This window comes from Uranotaenia lowii, chromosome 2 (assembly GCF_029784155.1).
Source record: "Uranotaenia lowii strain MFRU-FL chromosome 2, ASM2978415v1, whole genome shotgun sequence".
Taxonomy (NCBI): domain Eukaryota; kingdom Metazoa; phylum Arthropoda; class Insecta; order Diptera; family Culicidae; genus Uranotaenia; species Uranotaenia lowii.
The window spans coordinates 144,496,655-144,524,069 of NC_073692.1; the positions used below are offsets into that span (position 1 = coordinate 144,496,655).

The following is a 27,415-nucleotide window of genomic DNA, read 5'->3' on the forward strand; positions in this document are numbered from 1 at the left end:
GTTGTATGGAAATGTTATCATCGAAATTGTCGATCCTTTAATAATTTTTATTCGAGTCTTATATGATTTTATAATCATAGAAATTGTTAAAATATCAAGGAATAAAACCTGCTCAGTTGATCTTGTTAACCTTGTTGACATAAAATTCGTGACCAAAACTTTCAACATTTTCGGGATGGCGGATTTGGTAAGTATTGACTCATCAACCATACAAACAGAAAGTGAAATACTTTATCAACCACCAGGTAAATGATCCGGAATCGGCAGATTCCTGCAGCATAACTGAGGAGGAAGTGGAACCGAAGCTAAAATACGTACGCCTAGCCAACGACTTGAAAAACATCCTCAGCGAGGAAGCAGTAAGCTGTATCGCAGTGCATTCCAGGGTAAGCACGCCCCAATTTTGCTTCATTTAAAAATATGAAAATAACATTTTTCTTCGCTAACAGTTCCTTTGTCTCGGTACACACTGGGGACGGATTCACATGCTAGATCATCAGGGAAACCGGGTAGAAACGTTGATCAACCTGAAACAGAACCTTCACATACTGTCGGTAAATCGGATTTCGGTGGACAGCGTGGGAGAACATATTGCTACTTGCTCCGATGATGGGATGGTTATCGTCAGTGGCCTCTACACGGATGAAAATAATCAGAAACTGAACGTGGGCAAAGGGATTAAGGCGGTGGAATTGGATCCAATGCATCACAAATCCGGCTCGGGAAGAAAATTTCTCATAGGTTGTAGTTTTATCTTAAGTAAAAAATTATAAAATTTTCATTTATAACCTCGATTACCAACAGGCGATAATAAGTTGGTGATGTACGAGAGAACTTTTCTTAAAGGGCTTAAATCGACCGTTTTGTGTGAATCGGAAGGCACCGTTAGCGCTATCAAGTGGAACAACCAATTCGTAGCCTGGGCCAGTGCTTTGGGAGTTCACGTGTACGATTTGAGCGAACGCTGTTCTCTTGGCCTGATCAAATGGGAAGATCCGAAAGAGTAAGTAATGCAGGAAGGATTGAGGGTGTATCTGAGTTACAATGCATGTTACTTTTAACTATCCAGAGGCAAACTGACGGATTACCGGTGCAACCTAAGCTGGTCCAACGCAGCCACTCTACTGATAGGTTGGGTCGATACGATAAGGATATGCGTTATTCGGAAACGCAATCCCGTGGAAGTTTCCACTAGAAATCTTCCGGCACACATTGTTGATCCGAGTATGTTTGTAGAGCTGTTCCAACGACTTTTAATTGTTATCAGCAAACATTATCCATTTCAGTGTCAACATTCCAGACGGACTTCTATGTGTGTGGGGTCGCTCCTTTGGAAAATCACCAACTCGTGGTACTCGGATATCCGAAAGAAAGAGATTCGGAAACGAATGAGGCTTTACGTCCGATTTTATGTGTTCTGCAATATAAAGCCAGTGATTACATCGAAATCTGTACCGATAGTCTATCTATGAGAGGGTAATTGAAACATGACTTACGGTTTGGTGCCTTTATAAAGGATTGTTGTTTTTCGTGCTAGGTACCAAAAATACAAATGGGATGACTACCATTTGGATTGCTTGATAGAAGAGAACCAATATTTCATAGTTTCTCCAAAGGATGTTGTTGTGGCAAGTCTTTATGAAACAGATGATCGGGTGCAGTGGTTGATTGAACATGGGTAAGTACCGAAGTTTTTCAATATTTTATCAGCTAACAATACCCTCTGCGACACTGATGGGACATATTGTTCGTCACGTATGAAAAAGTCACTTTGAGATAGAATGATGCTAGAGAGACTATTCAAATATTACGTGACGCATTTAGAAGGGGGAGGGGGTCAGGGTTGGCATTATTCATCGTCATTAGTCAAATGACTGTGATTGTTGAGCCACTTGGTCCGTCAAACTCAATTGACTGTTCCTTAACGACCAGTCACTTCGTTTGCCAGTCATTCAACCCCCAGTCGTTTGAAGCTAAAAAATTTCATAGTCAAGCATTCACCAATCGCATTCGAACGAGTCGTCGACCGAACTGAAGACGAAAAAGAAACGCATTTATTATTATTGTTACTCCTGCCAGCAAGCCGAAGACGACCGAAGACGGAAAAGAAACGCATTTATTATTATTGTTGCTCCTGCCAGCAAGCTCGTTTTCAGTTTTTTATTGCTATTGTTGCTCTCTGCCAGCAAGTCGTTCAATTAGTTGTACCTGTCGTCAACAGCCGATCGAAGTGTGAAGAGATTTGCCAGTCACTCTCAGGAGAAATTTGACCATGTGTAGGAGCTTCGCCAGTCGCATGATGGAGAAATGTTGATTGTGTCGTGCTTTATCCGTCATGCGAGCAGTGATGTCAACCTTCCAGATTTTGTCTGGATCTTCCAGACTTTTTGGACTTTTGCCAGACATTTTTTCAGGTTTCCAGACTTCCAGACTTTTGACAATTCTTCCAGACAAATCCAGACTTTTTGGTTTGGACATAAATTGTTCTAATAAACTATGAAAATTCAATTTGATCATGTTGTAATATGGCAGGAAATGATTAGAATTTATGAATTATGAATTCATAAATGTTCGAAATCTATTAATATTGGCAATTGCTTTGAAGATGTATGTCAAATTGAGATTAAGACATAAAACATGACTGATATGGTTTGGGGATTATCTACATACATACATACATACAAGACATAACACGTGACTGATATCTGGGGCCAAAAAAAAAAGGTCGCCTCCTTCAAAGTTAAGGTATCCAGACATTTCCACACATTTCCAGACATTTTTTAAAAATCTTCCAGACTTTTCTGAAAAATAGTTGACAACCCTGCATGCGAGTAGTGAGGCTCCGTCAATTGAGTAAGGTGCCGGTCGTTTGATGAAACAAAACTAGTCGGGTCAAGCGTGACGGGCGAAATTTACCAACACTGGAGGGGGTATAGCAGCTTGTTACGCTCTGTGGATTTTGGATAGAAAATCTGATGAGAATGTGTTACGTACGGTGTGGAGGGGTTGAAAATGATCGAAAATTGCGTTACGTGATATTTGAATGGCCCCAAACGAACTGCATCTTCTGCTTATGAGAGAGGAAAGATATCCCTGACACTAACTTGGCAAAGAAAATGTACGTTTCATAAGTCAGTGTTGGCTGATTATTGTAAAGTGCAATGCAAATGTTGCCTAACGCTAATAATAATTGATAAAGTGTAGAAGTTTCTTTCAAAGCCTTTTCTTTTAGAAGGTGTCTTCAATAAATCGTTCCGAGCAATTTGTAATATATTTTGAAAGTAAAAAGGCAAATTCTCCGTTTATATAGGTAATAATTTATTGTTCAATGATCATATGTTGTTTAAATCAATCTATGAACCTAAAAGCTCAACTATTGCTGCCATTTTTACACAGTTGCGCACTGGACAGAATTTTTTCTCGTTAACTTTATTCAAGGATAACGTGCTTCTCACTGGAAAACCTCAAAAAGATTAAACGATTTCACTTATTGGTATAACATTCGCTTACATTAGCTGCTGTGTGTAAGTCCATACTCAAATAATGACGATCGGTATCTTAAAAAATAGTCTACCCGGTTATCGCCACTAACCTAATATTTTGCAACACTGGGTTGGCGGAACAGTCCAGTCGTAGAAATACTCTTTCGGTTGATTGCTCTGTTGATCTTCCGTCAGATCACAAGCTTCGCTCTGGTACAAGTCTTTCATTTGCTGGGTGCTTCGTTTGTGCAGCACCAGATGATAAGGTTGACATTTTCTAGCCCTCCACGCGGTATCAAAGCGCACATCGTGTCGCCGGTGGATGTTGCCGAAGGGAGCGAGCCATGTACCGATGGCCATGTCTTCGCTTTTGTAAACGTTCAGGGAATTGGCGTAGTTGGCAATAAAGGATACTAGCTTTTTGGATAGCACGTATCCTCCTCCTAAGGCATATGGAAGGTAGCGATCGCACAGTTTGTAATTCGGTTCCCTCCAATGGCCGTGTTGTTGTATCGTCGCAGCTCCTTTGAAGTAGCCCCAATAGAGCTCAATAGCATTGCGATGGGCCGATCGTACCTTATGGAGCTTCTCGTAATAGCTCAAAAGATCCTCCGATATGAGATCTAACTTCAGATAAGTATCATCATCGGCTTTCATTAGATATTTAAAATCGTATTTGTTATCGATGAGTTCCATGCTGCGAATGACCTTAGTCGTCAAGTTGGCATAGGTATCGTGAAGATCTTCCAACTCCAACATGTCATTGTAGACTCGCTGTTCCTCATAAATAGTCCGTCGTTCGCTACGTGACAAACCTTCCGTTCCGACGGCAAACAACGTTTTAATCTTAAAGTTTAAGACTTTGATGTTTTTAACCTTTTTCCTACGCCATGCCTGGAATCCTTCCAATAATTCCCTCTGCTTGTCTACCGATTCCAACATCAAATGTCCGTTCTCGTCGTACAGTGGGACATAAATGGCTTCGTCCTGGTAGCTTTCGTTCAACATTCTGGGCCGCAAGTTCAAGTACGTCTCTCTGATCGTGTTCCGTCGTTCGACATTGCTCGGCGAGCTTATGACCAATAGCATCAGGAAGTAGGAATTCTCCGGTTCATATACCCGACCCAATGGTTCACACGTCTGACCGGTGCCTCCGATGAGGATCGTTAGCAACACGCCCGCTAGAAAAGCACAGATTACCGGCAACATACCAACACATTTCCGTTTGTGCATATGTTGATAGCGTCCGAAAGCCATTCTATTCCGCTTCTTAACGTTTGAGTTCCGCCGGCTTCCGCTGGTCCGACTCTGATACTCCGAATGTGATTGTGTAATGCCAATTTCGCTTATTTATTGCACCTGTGCTTTCACATGCTTTCAAATGAAACATAATAATTGTCAGTCCAGAGACTAGTTCAATGTTTCGGTTTTAAGCAAAGAATACTTACAGAATATTCAATCACAGGCTAACAAGTAGCAATTATTGATTTAAAAATTGAAGGCGAAATATAACTCCGCATTTGCTCCCGATAGTTGTCAAATTCTGTTATGTACGCAAATATCGTATTCATCATTTTTCGTTCACACTCGAAAAGAATATCACTCATGATTTAGCAGTTCGAGCTCCCAAAGCATATCGATGAAATTAACTCAAAAATAGGAATGGTTTGGTGCAGATTTGGTTTGAAATTCGTTTATGGTGCCGGTGGTGGGGGTGGAAGGGTGCCGTGCGATATCCCGATTGAGCACCCTTTGAGGTGCAGAAATCCTCTCCGTTTTCGCAAAAGATTTTCAAAAACGTATTTTTTTTAATAAAGGGCGGTCACTTTTTTAAGTTGGACACTAACGTTCAGGTATAGAGGCAAGGTGAATCACACCTGTTACGAGGAACATGAGCAGAAAAATATCAGAAGATTATTTTAACTCGTTGTATTTTTAACCAACTTGGTTTGTTCATCCCGAGTAATATGCGATGAAAATACAAATTTGAAAGAGATGATTAGATTGGGGGATATAAATTCGTTAGACAAGGAGTTATCCATGTTCAGTGTTGATTCTTCCGGAAGTAAACGCAAACCAAACCACTAATGTTTGATAGCAGATGGTGTTTATTAAAATTATCAGCTTCAAAACTGAAAACGGAGGTTATGTTCAGTTATTACGCTTAGTCAACAATTTTGTGCCACTTACATTTTAGTGTGAAAAGCCTAACTGAGCCTGCGCTTTGCTTCCCGGATTATTGATCGTTTTGCCTAGTGGCCGCGGCTGGGAAGGATGGCATCGCAGCTGAACTCATCAAAATGGGCCCGGACAGGTTGGCCGATTGCCTACATCGGTTGATAATCCGGATCTGGGACATAGAACAGCTACCGGAGGAGTGGAAGGAGGGGGTAATATGCCCCATCTACAAGAAGGGCGACAAATTGGACTGTGAGAACTACCGAGCGATCACTGTCCTCAATGCCGCCTACAAAGTGTTGTCCCGAATCCTACTCCGCCGCCTAACGCCACAAGCAAACAGATTCGTGGGAAGTCATCAGGCCGGCTTCATGGAGGGACGGTCTACGACGGACCAGATATTCACATTGCGGCAAATCCTCCAAAAATGCCGTGAACACCAAGTCCCTACGCATCATCTATTCATCGACTTCAAAGCCGCATACGACACGATCGACCGTAACGAGCTATGGAAAATCATGGACGAGAACGGCTTTTCCGGGAAGCTGATCAGACTGATCAAGGCGACGATGGATGGAACGCAGTGCTGTGTGCGGATTTCGGGTGAATTGTCGAGTTCATTCGAATCGCGCAGGGGGCTTCGACAAGGTGATGGTCTATCCTGCATGATGTTCAACGTGGCGCTAGAAGGTGTTATTCGACGAGCGGTGGGCGAAATGCGGGGCACGATTTTCAACAGATCCAGTCAACTTATCTGCTTTGCCGATGACATTGATATAGTCGGCAGATCATCTGCGGCGGTGGAGGAGATCTACCGCAAACTGAAACGCGAAGCAGGAAGGATTGGGTTGATGATTAATACGTCCAAGACGAAGTACATGCTGGCCTGCGGATCCGAGACCGACCGAACCCGCTTGTGCAGTAATAACAAGGTCACGATCGACGGCGACGAGCTGGAGATAGTCGAAGACTTTGTCTATCTCGGCTCACTGGTGACCGCAGACAATGACACCAGCCGTGAGATCCGGAGGCGAATTATCAGCGGAAGTCGTGCCTACTATGGACTCCACAAGCAACTGCGGTCGAGAAGACTTAGCCCTCGCACGAAGTGTAACCTGTATATGACGCTCATTAGACCGGTTGTTCTCTACGGGCACGAGACATGGATATTGCTCGAGGAGGACCTGCGTACACTCGGAGTATTCGAGCGACGAGTGTTAAGAACCATCTTTGGCGGCGTACAGGAGAACGGAGTGTGGAGGCGAAGGATGAACCACGAGCTCGCGCGCCTCTACGGCGAACCCAGTATCCAGAAGGTGGTGAAGGCTGGCCGGATACGCTGGGCGGGACATGTTGCGAGAATGCCGGACGACTGTCCTGCAAAACAGGTGTTCGCTACGAATCCGGTAGGAACAAGACGAGCGGGGGCGCAACGAGCGAGGTGGTTAGACCAAGTGGAGCGTGATCTGTCGAACGTGGGGTGCCCGAGAAATTGGAGAACGGTTGCTATGAACCGAGTGAATTTTAGAAATTATGTTCGTCAAGTTATGTCGTGAGACGGAATACTATGTAAATAAAATAAAATAGTGGCCGCACGAATATTAGCCTCCTAATATTAAAACGAATACAATTCAATGAGTCTATCATTAACTTAAAAGTTTGCTACTTACGGGAAAGGAGATCGGGAGTTTCGGTTCTTTTTCAGTAGAACTAGGTGAAATGTGCGTCGATTTCGGATGGAGTCCTGGCGAAACTACGTTAAGATACGACAATCAAAATAGGTTTTTGCACTTCCGAAAACATCCTACTTACATCGATTTTCCTGTAAATATCTTGGCGATAAGATGTCACAAACTACAAAAACGCGGATTAAACTTTCACGGGACTTCAACTAGGTAAAACTAATTGCTAATCTAGCTAAGAAACGGCACTGATATATTTGGCGGTAGAAACAAGAGTGAGCCGAGTGAAAAAACGGTTTTGCATCGGCAGCAGCACAGGGTGATTCGTAATTTTTCAACCGGTGACAGCAGGGTTGCTAGTCGCGCCGACATCCTCCCCCGGGTGCATCTCAGCGGTCTCTGAGACTGCACTGTTCTCCGCTACTCACGTCCGATCAAGCAAGGTTATGAACTCGCTTCAACAAATCATTCGCAGTGTCCACCACTGCTGTACAGGCTTGGCCATGGGATTCAAAGCCTATCTCCACATGTCCTCGTACCCAGCCGTTGCGGCTTCTTAGGTCCAGGATCGAGACCAAGCTGCTAATTTCGATCGGTTCCGCCCTTTGGAACCAGTTGTCCTGATGTCGTAGAGAATGATGATATTCCTTCGCCGAGCGTCCCCACAGGATATCGAGTTCCTGTAGTAGGAGACCCCATGTCTTCCGAAGGTTTCGTTGGTTTTCGATTGAAACCGTGAATTGTTTGGAATAGTTCGAACACTCCAAAAATAAATCGTTTGAAATTAAAGCTTCGAATTCGGATGATTCGAAAGGTAGGTAGGTCAGAGGCCTTGTATTGATAATGCTTTCAGCCTCCACTACTAATTTTTTGAACCCCCCGTGGTCTAGTTTTCCCTCAGAGTACCCATCTTCAATTGCCACCTTGATAGACGTCATCAGTCTTACCCACACGCCCCCTAGGTGCGGTGCCCCCAGATGATTGAACTTCCACTCGACATTCGTAAAAGTGTTAAAGAGCCCTTGGTTGATCTGCTGCAGAACTAATCTTGACGCCCCAACGTAGTTCGTCCCGAAGCTGCTGAAGAATTCAACCGATGCACCGCGGCGTCCCACAAACCGTCCGAATTCAAGAACACAGAAAGTTGCGGAGAGTGAGGACACCGCCTCAAAATGCATGGCTCGCACGGCCATACAGCTTCGGATAACACATTGAGTCACGATACGGAGGCCAGAACGGGAGTACAGTTTCTGTGGTAGAATCTCTGGGAATAGGGTGTCGCAGGAAACCATTTCTGGCTTACAAATTTTGTTACTATTCCGGAACACCACTTTTTCGTTGAGAAATGGTACACGTCGAGTGAGCGAACTTTTTTCCGGAGCGGTATCGCCTTCTTGGAAAGCAGCGATCTCCCCCGGGTAGACATCCAGCTGGAGCTGCTCAAAGATGGTCTTCATCACCGTTGTCAGTTTCGGATTTTCATTCAGCTTCTCTTCACAGGACAATCTTCTTTCGGGGCAATCCAAGCGCCGCTTGGCCATGCCGTAGCTAACCGGGAGGACTACATCGTCATGTACTTTCAGTGGACCTGTCCCGAAGCGATCACCAGCACGCTTCGTGGTCTGCTCCAGAATCGCCAGAGCCTGCGTATCTTCTTCTGATTGAGCCTTCGACATCGCTGCTTCAACGTCGTCAATGATGAACATCTTTTTCACAAGAGTATTGAGGGATTCATCTGGTTTACCCTTGCGAGTGTAAGAATTAAAGGAAGTACTACTGTTTCCACGACGCCCACCATAAACACACCATCCAAGCCTGGTCTTAGTTGCAATAGGCCCGAATTCATCACCTTCTTTTATTCTTAAAGGCACCGTCAGACAAAGGTTGTCTATTCCGATGAGAATCTTTGGCTCGGCGTTACTGTAGCTGGCTAACGGAACTCTACGGAGATAATCATACTTCAACGCTGCCGCCTCCGCCTGGAAACTCTGCTTCGGTAAGTTCAGACATCCTACAGTCCGAGCGTTTGGTATGACGTACCGCTTTCCTTCATCGGAACCCGAAATCTCAATGCTCACTATGCGCGAATCGCGCTCCATTCGCGAAGCATTTCCTGTCCAGTGTAAGCACAGAGGTTGAAGACTTCCAGCCAATTCCAGCTGTTTAGCAAGACCATCTTCCACAAGCGTCGAATCCGAACCTTCATCCAGAAACGCAAAGGTATCCACCGTCCCTGACTTTCCATACACCTTAACAGGTACAATGCGAAAGAGAGTTGTTGAATCAGGGAGTCGATGGGTGTGGTTCTCAGCAGTCTGTGTTATGCCCTTTTCCGGCGACGAATGTAGCATAGGGTGATGTCGATAGTCGCAGCCTTCAATGTCGCACTTGATGCCGCTTCTGCAAGGGCGCCTTCCATGGTTACACAAACACAAAAAACAAAGACGCGATTCTCGAGCAAAAGTCCAACGTTCTGACACAGTAAATGCTTTGAACTTATAACACTGGTAAACACTGTGACCACTCTTCTCGCAGCAAACACACTTCACTACCACTTCGGAGTCCTTCAGCTTCCCTGGGTCATGCTTTTCGGGTGATGAAAAATGAGAGTTCACAAACCCTCTGAATTTAGGTTTCTCACGATTGGCTGCCTTATACTGCTCGGATTTGAAAGGAACTACACTCGCTGCATCCCGAACTATTTCTGCCATATAATCTCCAAAGGTTCTCAAATTTACCACCGGTAGTGTACGACGATAGGTAGCCCACAACAACTTTTGATCATCCGGTAATTTAGCAATCAACTCTTGAAGCAGTTGAGGATTGCATAGCTGGTCATACTCGTTGGCTGCCTCGATGTGGTGACACAGTGCTTGTACAGCCGTTCCGAATTCTATCAACCCTTCCAACTTGTCCACCCGATGCATCGGAATCGCACGCACCTTCTGCAGTAGGTTGTTGATCAACAGGTCTGGCCTCCCGTACCGTAATCGCAACGTTTCGATGACATGAGGTATTGTGGCCGGAAGTACTAAGCTGCTCCTCACCACCTCCAGGGCTTGTCCTTTCAAGCATCGTTGTAGACGCAGCATGTTCTCGCCATTCGAGAAACCGCACACCGCCGTTGTGTAGTCGTAGTTCGCGATGAATATCGGCCACTCCGCCGGGTCACCGGAAAAGTAAGGCAAATCCCGTGAAAACGACTGCCTGGCTGCTAACTGCTGGGGTGTCAAGTTCGTTGGCGCACCGAAATCGTTCCTTGGAGTGCACTGAAAACTGGTTCCATCACTTCGCGGGATTGACTGGGGCAAAAAGTTTTCATTTGACTGGGAGGTTTGGTGGATTTGTGTTAGTTGAAATGTTGGCAATTGGCTTGCATGTGACGTCGCAATGGGCAAAGACGTCAAAGGTGGCAAAGAAGGAATAGTTGTTGGTACGATATTATATTGCACAGACTGAGGCACTAAATTGGGCAACGAGTGCGCTAATTGATCAGGCATAAATTGCTGCGACACTCCTAATTGTGGGGGTAAATGTTGTGCAAATGACTCTTTCACCGTCGTTGGGGGGACTTGTTGAAAATTAGACAAGGGCTGCTGAACCATCGTTGGCATTGAATTAGCATTGCCAGATTGTCGTCGATGTGCAGTCTCAATGTTTGCAAATGGGGATTGATATTGGGGTTCAAATGTGTTTACATCTGTGTGGGTGGAGCGCGCGACCATATTGCGCTGCTGCTCTAAAATATCGGGTTCTGGGGGCGCGACATGGTTTCGCTGCTGCCCAATCACCAAGGCGGATTCATATGTTGTGGGGCTTTTAATATTTGTAGCATTATCAAAGGCTTGACACTTACCAAGTGGTCCAATACTTCCCTCTAACTCAGGAGCTTCGATGGTAACCGATTTCCTTTTCGGCACTGTCCCGGTGAGTGACTTCAAAGCATGTTGCCTGCCTGCCTGCTTGGCTGCCATGTTGCTACTTGCTGCCGGACGAGCGAACTGCCGTCGCTCTGAACCCGGCTGGCTGCCTACCGAAAGAACGTCGTTCGTTCCCCCGGTTGCCATAATTGAAATAAGTTCTCGACACTGCTTGAGTTGGCTCCGCATACTCATCAGCTGTGCCTGCGTCGGTTGGTGCTCACCTGCACCCTCTTGCATTTGACGTTGCATCGTCACGAAGCATCGTGACATTTCACCTAGCAACGCTGCTGTTGATGGAGCAGGCTCGCCACCCACTGCACCAGCAGTTGGGACCAGGTTGGCTACCCACTCCTCCGTTCGATGATCGTTCCTGTTAGAACCGGTTTCGTTGATCAGCGCTTCCCGTTCGTCAAGAAAACGCTGCCGCATATCCAGCGACACTCGCTGGAGCTCAAGTTCCTGCCGCTCACGTAGCCGACGCAACGATTCTGCTCGGCTGGAGATAGAAATTTTGCTGTTCACGCTTGGGGCCTTCTTCCGGAGGGTACAGTTCCGGCATTCCCAATCCCGGTCCGCTATTGATGCGCCAACACCAGCACAGCTATAGTGCCACCAAATCAGGCACGAATCACATTGGCACATGTCATCAAATGACTCCGATTTGTCACAAGCTGGACAATAATTGAGGTTAGATTCCTCGCCTCTTGTTGTTCGCGCTGGTTCCGGATCTCCTCCTCGTTGACCAACATCGTTTCCGATCAGACTCATCGTGGATTAAAATTTTTGAAGAATGTTGATTCTTCCGGAAGTAAACGCAAACCAAACCACTAATGTTTGATAGCAGATGGTGTTTATTAAAATTATCAGCTTCAAAACTGAAAACGGAGGTTATGTTCAGTTATTACGCTTAGTCAACAATTTTGTGCCACTTACATTTTAGTGTGAAAAGCCTAACTGAGCCTGCGCTTTGCTTCCCGGATTATTGATCGTTTTGCCTAGTGGCCGCACGAATATTAGCCTCCTAATATTAAAACGAATACAATTCAATGAGTCTATCATTAACTTAAAAGTTTGCTACTTACGGGAAAGGAGATCGGGAGTTTCGGTTCTTTTTCAGTAGAACTAGGTGAAATGTGCGTCGATTTCGGATGGAGTCCTGGCGAAACTACGTTAAGATACGACAATCAAAATAGGTTTTTGCACTTCCGAAAACATCCTACTTACATCGATTTTCCTGTAAATATCTTGGCGATAAGATGTCACAAACTACAAAAACGCGGATTAAACTTTCACGGGACTTCAACTAGGTAAAACTAATTGCTAATCTAGCTAAGAAACGGCACTGATATATTTGGCGGTAGAAACAAGAGTGAGCCGAGTGAAAAAACGGTTTTGCATCGGCAGCAGCACAGGGTGATTCGTAATTTTTCAACCGGTGACAGCAGGGTTGCTAGTCGCGCCGACATTCAGTGTAAACATGACGTTTACTTTTTTATGAGTGTGTATGTTTTTTGTTTACAAACAAATTTTCTCGTATTTTTTTTTATTATTCGCTTTTAATTTTACGAAATATTATACAAATGGCGCATTGCTCTGTACACGCTCGGCCATATTGAACCATAAATGTTTGAAAAATAACCATAATCGAAGTTTTGTGGATCAAGTCGTTTTATGAGTTTTCAGTGAAAACTCATAAAATGAGATTCTGAGGAGAACTTCGATAATGGTTATTTTTCAAGCATTATAAAAAAAGAAAAAATTAGCAGAAATTCAGGGAAAAATGATCCGAATGAACGTAGAATGACAAGAATCAATCTGAATTTAATAAATAGAGGTTTTATTGTAAAACATGGTTATCGTAATTGTAATCCTTATAGAATTTGTCCTGATTGCCTCGTCTGTTGCCATCATTTACGAATGAAGCCCCGCTGCTTTCCGGTAATTAAGAAGCACCCGATCCGGGGGCAGCTTCTCCCATGGTTTAGTGCCTTAATTCAATTGCAGCTTCTCGAACCAGATAGACCGCTGAACGAGAGGAAATGCTTTTCTTATCATTGCTGTAATGGAAAAAAAAAACATAAAAAATGGTTAGGTTGATCAAAAATTTAAAAAAAATCCATTTTAACATGGAGACTTACCTTTTGGAAAATGCCACAATCTAAGCATACTGGTCTCAAGCAAAAAAACACCGTTTTCGTATCCCCTCCGGTGTTCAGCAGAGGAACAGCAATGATCTCGGATGGAATTTGGGACCACCTCCGCTATTGGAATTGGAATCATCCTTATCGGAAAGTTTGCCTCCTTTCGCATCGTTGTCGCTGGTTTTGCTATTGCCTGCTACTGCAGGATTCTACTGGAAGCTCCCGATCCGGATCAATGCGGAGCAGCCGGTGACCCATTGTACAATAGTGGGCAATTTCCTTATTGTTCTGATAGAGAAAAAAAAAATGTTAGTAACATTGGGATTTGGAGGATGTCAGAAAGATAGTTTCAATGTTTACCACTTTTGTTTAATCGAGCAGATACTTACAGGTAATCAGGTAATTGGAGTGAAAAAATAACTGAAATAATCAGTCAATCCGACGCACAACATTAAAATACAAAAAAGTTTCTGCGCGTCCAAAGATGGCAACTGTTTTTTCTTACATACTGCGGTTGAATTTTAACCATTTTCAACATTTTTTGTCAGAACTTCCAAAATGCTTGAAATTCAACCGTACACTATGTTTAAAAAACAACAATAATGGCAGTTTTATCGAAAATCTCATAAAATGGTTCAAGAAAAGCCATTAATGGTTAAAAAAATATGAGCGTGTAGTGTCGTGTCTTAGCAAGAGAAAGGACAACAATGTAAAATTTTACCATTTTCCTTCCGATCCGGTAACGTAAGTATGATCTTGATTATCAGTTGAAATGAAACTAACCTAAAACTCGTCATCTGTAGATGTTTAGCATGGGTGGACTTTTGTCGCGAACCGGACATCAAAGACAGATTTCTTGACGGCGGTTCACTAGCGTTGAAACACTACAGTGTTTGTTGGAATCACTTCCGCACGTCTCATTTAGAAGCAGCTTCGATAAGCGGTAAACTGCCGCAGGAAGCTGTACCGGAACATGTCGGATCCAGCAGCTACATGACAACCAAGATGTTGTTGGACGAAGGATTCGATTTGGAAACAGAGATTAAACCGCGCCCAGGAATGTTTGGTCCACCTAAATCAGAATGCCCTACGACGACCTCATTTGAAGTTGTTCTCATACCAGAATGTCGGGATCGGATTAACGAGAACACTACTCATACACTAGATGCAAAACTGACAAATACTTCAAGCGACAAAACAACAGTTCCTGCAAGTACGGTAGACCGGGGAATAGTGCAGCACCCACCGAAACCACTGATACAACCAATCACATCCAAAAACAGCAAAATCGAGATTTGCAAGGATTGTGGAGATAGGGATTGCAGCTCGAAGAGCTTGCAACATAGAATATTGAGTACCCGACAAAATTTAGAAACTCGCAAATTACAGATAGCAGAATATAAGAGGCAGCTTACAGAAGTCAATGCCAAAATCGAAGAGAAAAAGGCTCGTCTTGAAATTCGTAGGAAAAGGCGTAACGAAATAAAGCTGAAATATAAAATGATGAAGAGTCATAACAGTAGAAAAGGGTTTGCTACTCAAGAAAGTTCAAGTGAAAGTGAACAATCGGATGAAATAGACGAATCCAAAATCTGGTGGTAAAAATCCTCACAATGTTAGAAATCTGTAATAAGGCTTTCTTGTTTTAAAGTCGGTTATAAATTGAAACGTTTTTTTTTAAATTAGTCTATTTCATGTACTTTCTATCAGGTTAAAGTTTCGTCTTCAGAGCTGTCATATAAACGTTTAAGTTTAATTTTGTTTGTTTCCGCAAATGTTTTCATTTTTGATTTTAAATTTTTAATAGAATGTTCCACCTTTTGCAAAGCCTCGTTGGCTTGGATTTGTTTCCTTTTTGCTTTCCTGACGCTTGCACGTGCCTCCAAAAACTCATCTGTTATTCTAAGAAGTTGAGTGTTCTCGACTTTCAAGACGTTTCTAAGCCGCCGACTCTTGGGACAAGAATCAGATGCGTTAGTCGGTTTAGTCTGCTCAGTATCCAATGGTGCTGCACTGGTCTTTCTCTTTTTCGAAGGCTCTAGTGAGTCCGAAACGCTTTTTGTAGGAATACTCCCTTCAAGTAAACTGAAAAAAAAATCAGTTATAAATATAATAATTCTAATTCATAAGTACATACCCTTGTGATTTATTATCAGGATCTACGAAACAACTTTCCACAAAGTGATTAGCACATATCATCCGTTTAGTCTTTTGAAGATGTTCTACTCCTAGCAGAACGAACTGTTCCCGCAAAGCGGCAGATTCTGTGTATTCTATCCATTTTTCACAACTTATAAGAAGGAAGTTATTATAATAAATATATACGATTTTGTTTTAACTTTTACTTACGCCTCAGGATCCAGCGGAAATTGAAACATATGAGCCACATCTTTGCTTGTTCTCAGACAAGCTGCGACACAACAACGAACTTCTTTCCCTGACATGATTAAGCGAAATTTTTTCATCTATTCATTTTTTTGAGGAATAAAAATCAATTAAATGCATCTTTTTTCGAAATTACTCAGTTCAGAACACCGACATGAAAATAAACAACTCCGTCATTCAAACAAAAATTACGCTACGCGAAAGATACTTACACACTGAGTATGGGTAGGTGCTAAGCGTTGAAGTACAGTTAAGTTTTTTTTATGCTGGTTTATATTATCACTTTCAGTGAAAATTGGATTTTGTGCAATGTTTTGCAGCCGCAGTTATCCGTACAAAGGTTTACTGAAAAGCGGTTAGCGTGTAGAACTCCGACAGATTTTACACTGATTTGACCGATCGCACGAATGTACAAGTTCGCACAAATGTTGCAGTCATAAGTGCGCAGTCCAATTTAGAGCGCTGCGATTAATACATACCGCGTAAAAGGGCTTTTGTGATATAGCTCAGTTGGCAAGACAGTTACTTCCAGAACCTATGTCCGCGAGTTCGAGCCCAAGAGTAAAAATCGAGAACAGTTGAACCACAGAAGTTTTTCAATAACTGTCAACTGCAACGTTGATAAAAAGTCGCGAATGTCATAAAGATATCAAAACGACTATAATCGAAACAAAAAAACGTGATAATTTCCGAAAACCGCATTAAAAAACCATGCTTATTGTCAAAAACCGTGTAACAAAAAAAAAAAATTTGAAGTAGAGACTGGACTGGGGGACCTGTTCTGAAAGTTGAGATATTCAGATACATGGAACCAGAGACTTGAGACCTGAAATCTAAGACTTGAGACCTGAAACTCGAGATCTGAGACATGAGGACTGAGACTTTAGACCTGAAACTTTAGAACTTAGACTCGAAACCTGAGACCTGAAACGTGAGACTTGAGACCCGAGAACTCAGACGTGAGACCTGCGACCTGAAACATGAGATCTGAGAACCAGGACATGAGACCTGAGACCTGGGACCTGTGACCTGAAACTTGCGACTTGAGACCTAAACCATGAGGTATAACACCTGAGACATGAGAGACCTGAAACCAGAAACCTGAGCCCTTAGACGTGGAACCTGAGACTTGAGACCTTCGACTTGAGATCTGAGATATGAGACATGAGACCTGAGACATGAGATATGTAGAGAGAGCTGTTGTAGCATCTGTGTGAACAGCATCTAAATATGCCCAACTGGCAGGAGCAATGGGACGCATCGAGCAACGCAAAATTGAAGCATAGGCTAATCCCACGGCTTTCGGACTGGGTAAATCGGTAATCTGAAGTGCAAGGATCCAATGCATTAATATAGAGTTTGACATCATTATAAGATTATAACATGGGCACAAACCATCTGCAAAATTTTGAACTGGCAACTAAAAAAAAGTCACCAAGTTCGGTAGCCAGACATTTCCAGACATTTTTTTCAAAATCTTCCAGACTTTTTTTGAAAAACAGTTTGCAGCTCCATCTGCGATGACCGTTTTAACTCACTCTGTGCGCTACTACGATCAAAGAAAGTCGTTTCTAATAAAGTTTATATTAGTTGTTGAATCATTTCCAACGCTGAAATTCTATTGCGGTTAAAATCTCAATAAGCGGAGGTCCTGGGCCTCGTATACACCACTAATCAAAAGCAACGCTCTCTTAGGGTGCGGTATAACCCCGTGCGATAAGGCTTAAAAGGTCTCACGTACTTCCACGTACTGGTTGGAAATCCTGAGGGAGTGGCACTCCACTAGTCACCCAACTAATCAGCACACGTCTCGGGGTCTTACAGACCAGTCTGAAGTTGGCGAAACAGGGAAAGGAAAAAGGAGGGGAGGAAAATTGAAGAAGAGGAAAAATGAGAAAGAGGAAAAAGTTAAAAGGGTGAGATGTATAAGTGCATGAGCACAGCCTATCCCTTGATATAGTACCATCATACAGGGTGAAATAAATGGGCACATCTGGTATACGAAGTCTTTTAGTGGGACAAACCCATTCACGAGACCGTTACGGTTTGAATTCAAATTTATTTATTGTAAAAAAAGAATTAGACATGAGACCTGAGGACAGAAGACTTGAGACTTGGACCTGAAACCTGAGACCTGAGTCCGAAGACATAGGTCGAATTCACAGTGCGCGCGAAGCGAAGTGCGAAGCGGATTTCTAATTCGCGCGAAAACTCGCTCCTCATTGAAACACGTTGAAAAAAACATCGACCGGCCACAGTGCAAGCGAATTCTTGTGCGAAGACCCGGCTCGATCGCGCGAATTCATCCTGTTTATCCGAACAAACACTGAAAATATTCTCTCGGATATTTTGTATCGCAAATGATTATTTATCAAAAAATTTTTTTCAAAAGTATATTTATTTAATTATCATTGCCGTTTCTGTGTTGATTATGAAAAATGCACGGTTTTTTTTAGCACGGACTTTCGAAAAAAACGCGGTTTCAGTCTTTTCCATTTGAAACAAATTCTAACTGGCAATAAACTACCGGTGGCATGAAAGCCCCAGAATATTTGTATAGGGTGAAGGGGCTGAACGGATAGAAGTTGGAATTCGTTGTTCGACGCCATCTTGAAATCCAATATGACCCCTTCGACTCAACTTTAAAATGCTGGAAGTGACTGAGAAGCACATGAAACTCCCACAATATGGGTTTTAGATGAAAGTGCTCAATAAGTAGAAGTCGAATTTGGCTGTCCGAGGCCATCTTGAAATCAAAGATGGCGATTTCCGCTTAATTCAAAATGCAGTAAATAACTGAAAATCGCGTGATCCATTCACAATATAAGAAATAAGTAAAAGTGATCAAAAAGTAGATGAAAAATGACTGACAAAGTTAAACAAAACTTTTGAGAAGACTGCAAAAAATCACTGAAAGAAATAAACAAAAATATGACAAGTGTTATATAAATGAAGGAATATTGACAAAATATAACCAAACTGTGGAAAAATGTGAATAACTATATTACTAAAATTTAAAATATGACAAAAATATGACAAACAAAATAGTGACAAATGACAACAATTTGAATAAAACACGACAAATGTGGTAAAAAAATATGACATATATTACAAAAATTAGACAAAAATATGAGGAAAAAATCACAAAAATGGCAAAACTATGACAAATGAGAAAAAAATATATGACAAAATTATAATCAAAATTTGACAATAAAATGACCTGACAGAACTAATATAAGGACAAATATTTGACAACAAATTTACAAAACTGACAAAATAATAATAAAAAAATTACAATAAAATCACAAAAATCTGACAAACATATATAAAACTATAAAAAAAATTATTACATAAGTGGTAAAAATATGTCAAAAATTTGACATAAAAATTCAAAAATATAGGCTAGAATATGACAAAGTTCTGAAAAAAATATGACAAAAAATTGACAAAATAATGACAAAAATCTGACAAAATTATGAAGAATGAGATAAAAATATAACAAAATATTTTCAAATATATGTAAGAAAAATGATAAAATGATGATAAATACGACCTTAAAATTACAAAATTTTAACAAAAAAGTGACAAATCCGAACATATAATGATGAATATGTTACAAATATTTGGCAAATATGACGAACAAATGACAAAATCAAGACAAATCTATGGGCTTGTGATATGTGTAATTCAGTTGGCAAGTTAGTTCCCTCCTAAGCCAATGTCCGTGAGTTTAAATACAAGAGTAATCAACTATAACTATAGTAACTATAAAAAAAAAATCAAATGAACAAAAAATCTGACAGAGCTATGACAATAATACGACAAATGAAAACATGGCCAAATTATGATAAAAATTAAAGAAAATGACAGAAATCTTACAGTACTATAACCACAGAAAACAGACGTACAAGCTCGAACAAAAAACCATCAAAAAAGTGTGTAAAATTTCAAATGCTATCCCAAAAAAATACGTTAGAAACTGACTGCAAACAGTGCCATCTATTACGCCGTTCAAGAGTTACAAATCAACTTTAAAGTGCCCAGTTAACGAAAAGGCGTAATCGTAGCCAAAAAACAGAAATTAGTTTAAAAAGGGTGTTGGCATTTTTACACAAGTTTCGTTGGCTAGCTTGTACGTCTGTTCTCTGTGCTATAACTATCTTTGCCAATTTTTTTTTATCATAGTTTTGTTACATTTTTATCATATTTTTTCATAGCTTTGTTACATATATTTTTATCTTATTTGAAAGATTTTTGTCACCTCTGCCATATATTTATCAAATTTTTGTCAGTGTTTCGTAATTTTTGTTATTATAATATTGTAATTTTTATCACCTTTGCCATATTTTTATCAAAGTTTTTTCAGCGTTTTGTAATTTTTGTTATTATAATATTGTAATTTTTTTCCATAATTTTGTTATGTTTCTGTCATAGTTTTGGTAGATTTTTTTTGCGATTTTCAGTCATTTAAAATATTTTAAAATTGAGCGGAAGCCGCCGTATTGAATTTTAAGATGGCGTTTCATAGCGTCAGACTGCAAAATTCGACTTTTACTAATTGATTCTTTTCACCTAATACCCAAATTATGGGTGTTTTATGCGATTTTCAGTCATTTAAAGCATTTTGATGTTAGGCTGAAGCCGCCATCTTGGATTTGGGCGTCATAAATCTATTCTCCGACGTCCTCATAAAGTCCAGGCACCTAGTATTCTTGTCCTTAAGATTCCTTTTCATAATCCCTGCGGTCCTAGAACGCGCAAGGTTTTTTTCCGAGGTTTTCCGGAATTAACGTGGTTTTTCAGAACTTACGCGGATTAGTTTTTTTGCGCGGTACATCTCGATCACAGTTTTGATTCTGCAAATTATGGTGCAAAAATTTTTTCACGCGTGATTAATTTTTGCAAAACACCGAAGGTTTTTTTCAGTGTTGAACCGCATCGCAATTCGCGTGCACTGTGGCCGGCCTTCAGAAACGAACTTGCGAAATTCATCCGGTGAATGAATATTTCGCTTCGCAGCGAGAGCGATGCGATGCGGGTTTACGGACTCAGCCAATGCGAACTCGAGCGGCGGATCAAATTTACATCTGCTTCGCAGCGATGAGTATTTCAGGTTTAAGCAATTCACATACATTTTCATCAGCGCATTGAATCGCATTCACCGGTTCGCATCGCATCGCATTCATTATGTCATCGGCCTGAGACAGGAGATATAAAACGTATGACACTAGACATGAGACATGAGAGACACAGCTCACGTCTCCCTTTTCACTTCTCACTCCTCATCTTTCACTTCTCTGAACTTCACTGAAAGATATTTGGTGTTCGAGAAATCAAGAAAACAAAATGTTATTGTGGTATTTTATCCCAGGCTGCCACGAGATCGCTTCAAGACCTCCACACCTTCATGTTTCTTAGAGCAGACTTCGGCCTCCAAGATACTCCAAACAGCGAAGTCCATAGGGTTCAGGTCTGGCGAACTCGCCGGCCACTCGCAGCTCGAAATAAACCCTGAAAAATGTTGCGCAATCCAAAGTTGGGTTTTCTTCGCTTTGTGAGCCGGCGCCGAGTTCTGTTGGAAAATCCAATCCCTGGAACCAAAATGTCGACGTGCCCACTGTTCGACGACATTCTGTAAAACTAGTTCCCGATATGTATTTCGGAATATTGGTTATCGCCGCGCTTTAATGTAATTTGAATCATCGACGTTTTTCGGCGGATTTTAGAATCAAAAACGTTATTACCAATTGTCCAGACGTTTAGAGCTACTATGGCTTTCGCTCCTATTCAGTGGACACTAAAATTATATTTTAAACAATGAATTTTTATCTAAATTTATAATATTTAAAATCTACAAACTACTGGTCTTCGTCTATAATGCAAGAATCACAGCTGAAACTTTTTACATTAAGATTAGAGGTGACAACAATGTAGTCAATAGGCAGATAGACTCCTGTAATTTTAAGACAGCTTACGACTTTGTAATCAAAAAATTGTCACAAACACTAACATACAAATGTAAACGAAAATCAAAACAAAATGTCCCGAATCAAACTAGTATAGACGAAGGCTAGTAGTTTGTAAGATTTTAAATATTGTAAATTTAGATAAAAATTCATTGTTTAAAATATAATTTTAGTGTCCACTGAAGAGGAGCGAAAGCCATAGCAGCTCGAAACGTCTGGACAACTGGTAATAACGTTTTTGATTCTAAAATCCGCCGAAAAACGTCGATGATTCAAATTACGATATGTATTTCGGTGGATCTTCACTCCTTCAGGGACAAAAACCAGCGGAGTCCGGCCATCACGGGTGATCCCGGCCCAAACCATCCCAGATGCTTCGTGATCTGCCTGGCAACCAAACTCTGTCGTTCTGCTTATTCACGAACTGCTGTACGGTGAAGAGTTTCTCGTCGGTAAACACGATATTTTTCAACCTTCCTGTTCTTGTTTCTGCTTCACCGTAAGGTCTTGAACCTTTTGGATCTTGTAGGGCTTGGTCTGAAGTTTATGTTTCAGGATCAGACGGAGACTTCGATCCGATTGAGAAATCCTCTGCACTACGACGAGGATTTCTCTTAAGGCGCTTCTTGACGATCTTCGCCATGGCAGGTGTATTCACAGTAGGTCGGCGTCCCCCACCGTACCGTTTTTTGGCACTTCCGGTCTCCAGGTATCTTTTAACTGTACGGTATTCAAAACTTCTGCACACACTTATATCGGGCAGCTCACGAACTATGTCATTCTGCCGTTTGCCAGCTAGGAACAAGGCAACAACAGTGCTACGTTTCAATTCGAGATCCATTTTTCCGGATAACACCGGATTACAAAAGTAACACTTACATCCAATGATAGCTAAGATTAAGCGACTACAAAGCGACGAGAAGTCGTTCAATACTGTTTCGTGTGCAACGAAATAATTACTGTTAAAGTAATGTAGCAGTTCAATTGCCGGACCCTGTACTGAAAATCCAGTGCAAAGTTGAATTTTTAAGTGTTAGAAAATCTTTGAAACTGCAAATTGGCAAACAGTTAGAAAAACAGCTACCTATGTAAATTCGTCAAAATTTTTGTGTTTCGTATTTTGAAAATCTAAAGATGCAAAAATGTGTCAAATTCCGTAAACTTTTCAATCAACATTTCAAAAATTTTCTAGTGTGACTGAAACAATTTTGACGGTTCATTGATTGAAATGTACGGTTTTAAACCACTTTTTACATTTTTTTAGTAATGGTTTTAAAAAAAATTCAAAAAAATATATCCTCGTGCGCCACGCATTGCTTTTAACTTCAGCTTTCGTGGACACTTGGTGAATTTTTTGTTTGAACATTTCGTAGCTGATCTACAGTCTTTTTTTCAGAAGCCTGTTTTATCGAATTTTTTTTCTCAGACTGAAGTGTTGTAGCTGACCATTGTCTAAAAATCACACCCGAGTTACATTACAAAGTTTCTAAAACTATAAACTTTGTACAAATTGAGAAACAAGAGAGATATACTGCCCCTACTTTCATAACAGTCCCATATGCAAAAACAAGCAAGCGAGAAAATCAGCTTTTCCTGTTTTGGAATATATTTTCGAATTGTGACCATAACGTTAGGTATAAACGAAAAGCGTTTGATTGAAGGTGTTCAAGGATGTCATAACAAATCGTTCGACCTGAAATTTTCGAAATTGGGACATTGAAGGTCGGGAGCACTCATTTTATTCGTTATGGGACTGTTATGCGAGCATATTTGAGATTTTTTTCAAATCTACTCGCATAACAGTCCCATACAGAATATGTTTTGTTCAACAAGCTACTTTCTAAGACTTCTTTTTTGAACTTCTAAACGCAGTTATCAGAAAAAGAAACCTAATTTTGGAAAAATATCGTGAATTCTTCAAAGTAAGTTCAATCTTTTTACGATTTTGATTGCATCTGATAGTTTTTCGCTGAAGAAGAGATTCCTTTCTTCTTACTGGTCTGCCTTCGAAAACTAGTGTGCATAATTCGACATCAAAAAAATTGAATCTTTATTAAATGATTCAAAGCAATAAATCAAAGACTATTTCGTCGAAAGAAACATTGAAAAGTAACTAAATCCGTGGTATTTCACATATGGGACTGTTATGCGGGTATATTTCATATGGGACAGCCACGAGTTGATATTTTTCTCGAAATTTCTGGAACAAAATCTCTTTTTTTATTGTTTTATATTGAAGCCCTATGTTCAAAATGACGAACTGTCAGGTTAGATGAAAAATGACGAAAATTCATATGGGACTGTTATGCGAGTAGGGGCAGTATAGCACCTAGTAAAAATTTCTGGGACTATTGAGGGTTAAGGATAAACTGTTATTCAATAATTTATTCTCCAGATTTGGTCAGGGGTAAGAAGCTTTCAATGTTTGAAGCGGATGGCAAGAGAAATTCAGTATTTTTATCCAGCGACAATGAGATCCTGAATTCATTTCGAATAACTAATCTCAGGTAGGATACTATAGCTACACAAAATAACCACTGAATTAAACTGAAATTCGGCTTTCGGTTAATCTACTTATGGAAATTTCAAATTGCAGAAATTTTAAATCGATTCCACACACCAACTTACAACTCCTCTTCCGTCTCACAGGAAATTCGAACAAGCCATGGATGTGATTGCCAAGAATGGAGGCAAATACTCCCTCATTGCGGTGGCAAGGCTCTATCTGGACCATTTGCTCACCTTGGCGCAGTATGAAGAGGCGGCCAAATTGTGCCAGCGTGCCTTCAAGACCAACAAACAGCTCTGGGAGGAGGAGGTCTACAAATTCGTGAAGGTAAAACAACTACGCTCGGTAAGTGACTATCTGCCCCGCTCGGTGGAATGTAGGCTGAATCCACACGTGTACGAAATGGTTTTGTACGAGTACTTGCAACTCGATCCAGAGGGCTTTCTAAGGCTCATCAAGGAGTGGCAACCGGGTTTGTACAACACCAAAGCCGTGATCAACGCAATAAACGATCATTTCAATAAGAAGGATGCCGATGTATTGCTGGAAGCTCTAGCGATACTGTATTCACACGAAAAGGAATACGATAAGGCGTTGAAGATGTATCTGAAGTAGGTTGAAAAAGATATTGAAGAATTGTTGATTTTTTTTATAATAAATTCTGATTTTTAGATTACAACATAAAGACGTATTTGAGTTGATCAAAAATCATAATCTTTATTCCGTAATAAAGGATACGATAGTTCAGCTGATAGAACTGGACAGTGAAAAGGCCATTACCATGTTGTTGGAAAAGGACAAAATTGCAGCTGAGGATGTTGTCAGGGAATTGGAAGAACATGAAGAATTTCTGTATCGGTATCTGGACGCTTACGACAAGATCGATTACTCTGGAAAGTTTCACTGGAAATTGGTATCTTTGTACGCATCCTACGAACCCAGTAAACTATTGCCATTCCTGAAACGTTCGAATAACTATCCCATTCAAGAGGCGTTTGATATTTGCAAGCAGCGACTTTTCTACCCTGAGATGGTCTATCTACTGGGTCGGATGGGGAACACTCGAGAGGCTTTGTCCATAATCATCCACAAACTAACGGACATTCAGATGGCGATCGAATTTTGCAAAGAACACGATGATATGGACCTGTGGAACGACCTGATCAACGAGTCCGTGGAGAAACCCTACATAATGACCAAGCTGCTGGACGGCATAGCGGGATTCATCAACCCGGAACTGCTGGTGAACAAAATAAAAAAAGGTCAAGATATTCCGGGACTCAAGAACTCCATCATCAAAATGCTGTGCGGGTACAGTTTGCAGGTTTCGATACAGGACGGGTGCAATCAAATCCTCGTTTCGGACTATTTCGACATGCACGAACGTCTGTCAAAAGTTCAGCACAGGGCACTGTGCGTAACCCCGGAAAACACCTGCGGCCTATGCCGGCGCGATATCATAGTTAAAGGTAACCTTTCGAAATCAATACCTCACAGTGAACGAGTTGTTTTTAACCTGTCTTTTTTGCAGATCATCTAAGAACTGACGTAGTAGTATTCAATTGCAGGCATTTTTTCCACGAAAACTGTTTACCGGACAAGTACAACGTAGACTTTTGTACGGTGTGCAAGTCGACGAACCAGTAACGTTGCGTCGCTGCTAGAGTTAGTGGTAGAAAAGATATAATCGTGTGTATAAACAAATTCGTAACCGTTTATAATATAATGTTCCGTGATCAGTTAAGCAAAAAACGATTCTATATTTTAGCTTTTTGCTGTTTTTCTGTTTGAGAGTTTGCTTATTTATTTTTTTTTATACAAATGCGATAATAAAACAAAGCCAAACGTTTTCAGCGGTAGTTTTATGATTCGAAATAGCCGAAAGAAACTTGAAGTAGTTTGTATACTTTTCATAAAATGAAGGTTTTATGAAGTTTTTGAAACCAACAAGTCACTTTAAGAAGCTTTGTGTGTTAAAGATTCCCATAACCTAATTTCAAATGGAACAGATTATAGTACTTAGATGAAGGTGTTCAATGCCAAGAGGATCATGCAAAGATTCAAATCTTTCGGTTCGTTACATCTAAAATCTATACCGTCTCCGTCAAACTGTGTTTGCTTCCTTGTATCATTCATTGCCTGTTGTCATGTCCTATGTGGTTTATCTATAGGTGGGGACAACCAAAACTTTAGTATTAGTTCGTTGTGTACGGATACAATGTTTATGAACGATTGTGACGTAACGCGACGCCATCACGGAGTCAAGTGTTTAGCGCCCAAATGTAGCCATGGGGACTTATTGGGAGGAATGTTTGGGACTTGTTTATTATTTAGAACGAATAGCGTCGCCGTGCTGTGGTGCGTTAGAAAAAAAGCGTAAATGAAAGGGTGCTTTGATTGTTATTTATGAAACTGCAAGGAACATTGTATGCCGCCGGTGAATGACGACTTCAACGTCGAGACGCTCATGAACGATTGTGACGTAGCAATCAAAACATTGAAAAAACTGATTCTCACACTCGTGCAAGGGTATTCTTGTCCCCACCTATAGATAAACCACATAGGTCATGTCGAGTGCTGATAAGAAAATACTCGGTCAATGGCAAGTCAGTTTACTAAGTGATACGAGCAGTCTGGGGAATTAGTATTAGATGATTTATACAGTGAGCGAAATAAGAATAGCACCACTATGTGTTTTGCTTGTTAAAATATGAATGTTTGTAAATCACCAAAACTTTGTTCTATAAATTGTTTTGAACTGTTTAACGGATAAATCAAGCATAAGTTTACTATTTTTGGACGTTGCAATTGGCGTTGAGGACCAAAACTATGGAAAAAGGGTGCGAAATAAGAATAGAACCACTTGTGTTTTGTCAACAAAAACAAGATTATTTCTAAAAATTTACTGTGTAAAAGTGAATATTAATGCTTCTACGAATTATCTGAATAGATAACTGTATTTTAAGGAGTTTTCTAGAATTTCGAAGATTTTCAAAGGTTTTAAAAGGGGGTTTCAAGATATGCTCCTTTAGCGTTTAGGTATTTGATACTTGAGCTATAATATTTTATCAAACTGCTTTATTTCTTCTTTATCATTCAGAAGTATGATGCAAATTGACGAAACATAGATTTGATGCTGATTTTGAATA

General features: G+C 40.9%; 3 protein-coding genes and 1 long non-coding RNA gene across 4 annotated transcripts; 1 reads left to right on the forward strand and 3 right to left on the reverse strand.

Moving 5' to 3' along the window:
* LOC129741425 (vacuolar protein sorting-associated protein 41 homolog) lies at positions 1-26,104 on the forward strand. The gene is made up of 10 exons (XM_055733150.1): positions 1-187; positions 246-386; positions 450-741; positions 805-1,003; positions 1,070-1,224; positions 1,287-1,476; positions 1,538-1,678; positions 24,407-24,877; positions 24,939-25,735; positions 25,798-26,104. Exons 1-10 carry the CDS (start codon positions 176-178, stop codon positions 25,911-25,913), a joined length of 2,514 nt encoding a protein of 837 aa, XP_055589125.1. The 5' UTR covers positions 1-175; the 3' UTR covers positions 25,914-26,104.
* Positions 3,277-5,082, reverse strand: LOC129741426 (beta-1,3-galactosyltransferase 6). Its single transcript, XM_055733151.1, has 2 exons — positions 4,931-5,082; positions 3,277-4,856 (listed from the first exon to the last, which is right to left on the reverse strand). Exon 2 carries the CDS (start codon positions 4,737-4,739, stop codon positions 3,588-3,590), a length of 1,152 nt encoding a protein of 383 aa, XP_055589126.1. The 5' UTR covers positions 4,740-4,856; positions 4,931-5,082; the 3' UTR covers positions 3,277-3,587.
* Positions 12,969-13,974, reverse strand: LOC129741428 (uncharacterized). Its single transcript, XR_008736443.1, has 3 exons — positions 13,796-13,974; positions 13,404-13,694; positions 12,969-13,322 (listed from the first exon to the last, which is right to left on the reverse strand). It is a non-coding gene; the product is annotated as an uncharacterized LOC129741428 (long non-coding RNA).
* On the reverse strand, positions 14,998-15,990 carry LOC129741427 (uncharacterized). Its single transcript, XM_055733152.1, has 3 exons — positions 15,756-15,990; positions 15,544-15,696; positions 14,998-15,491 (listed from the first exon to the last, which is right to left on the reverse strand). The coding sequence occupies exons 1-3, from the start codon at positions 15,869-15,871 to the stop codon at positions 15,113-15,115; spliced, it is 648 nt and encodes a 215-aa protein (XP_055589127.1). The 5' UTR covers positions 15,872-15,990; the 3' UTR covers positions 14,998-15,112.
* Positions 26,105-27,415: the final 1,311 nt, after the last annotated feature.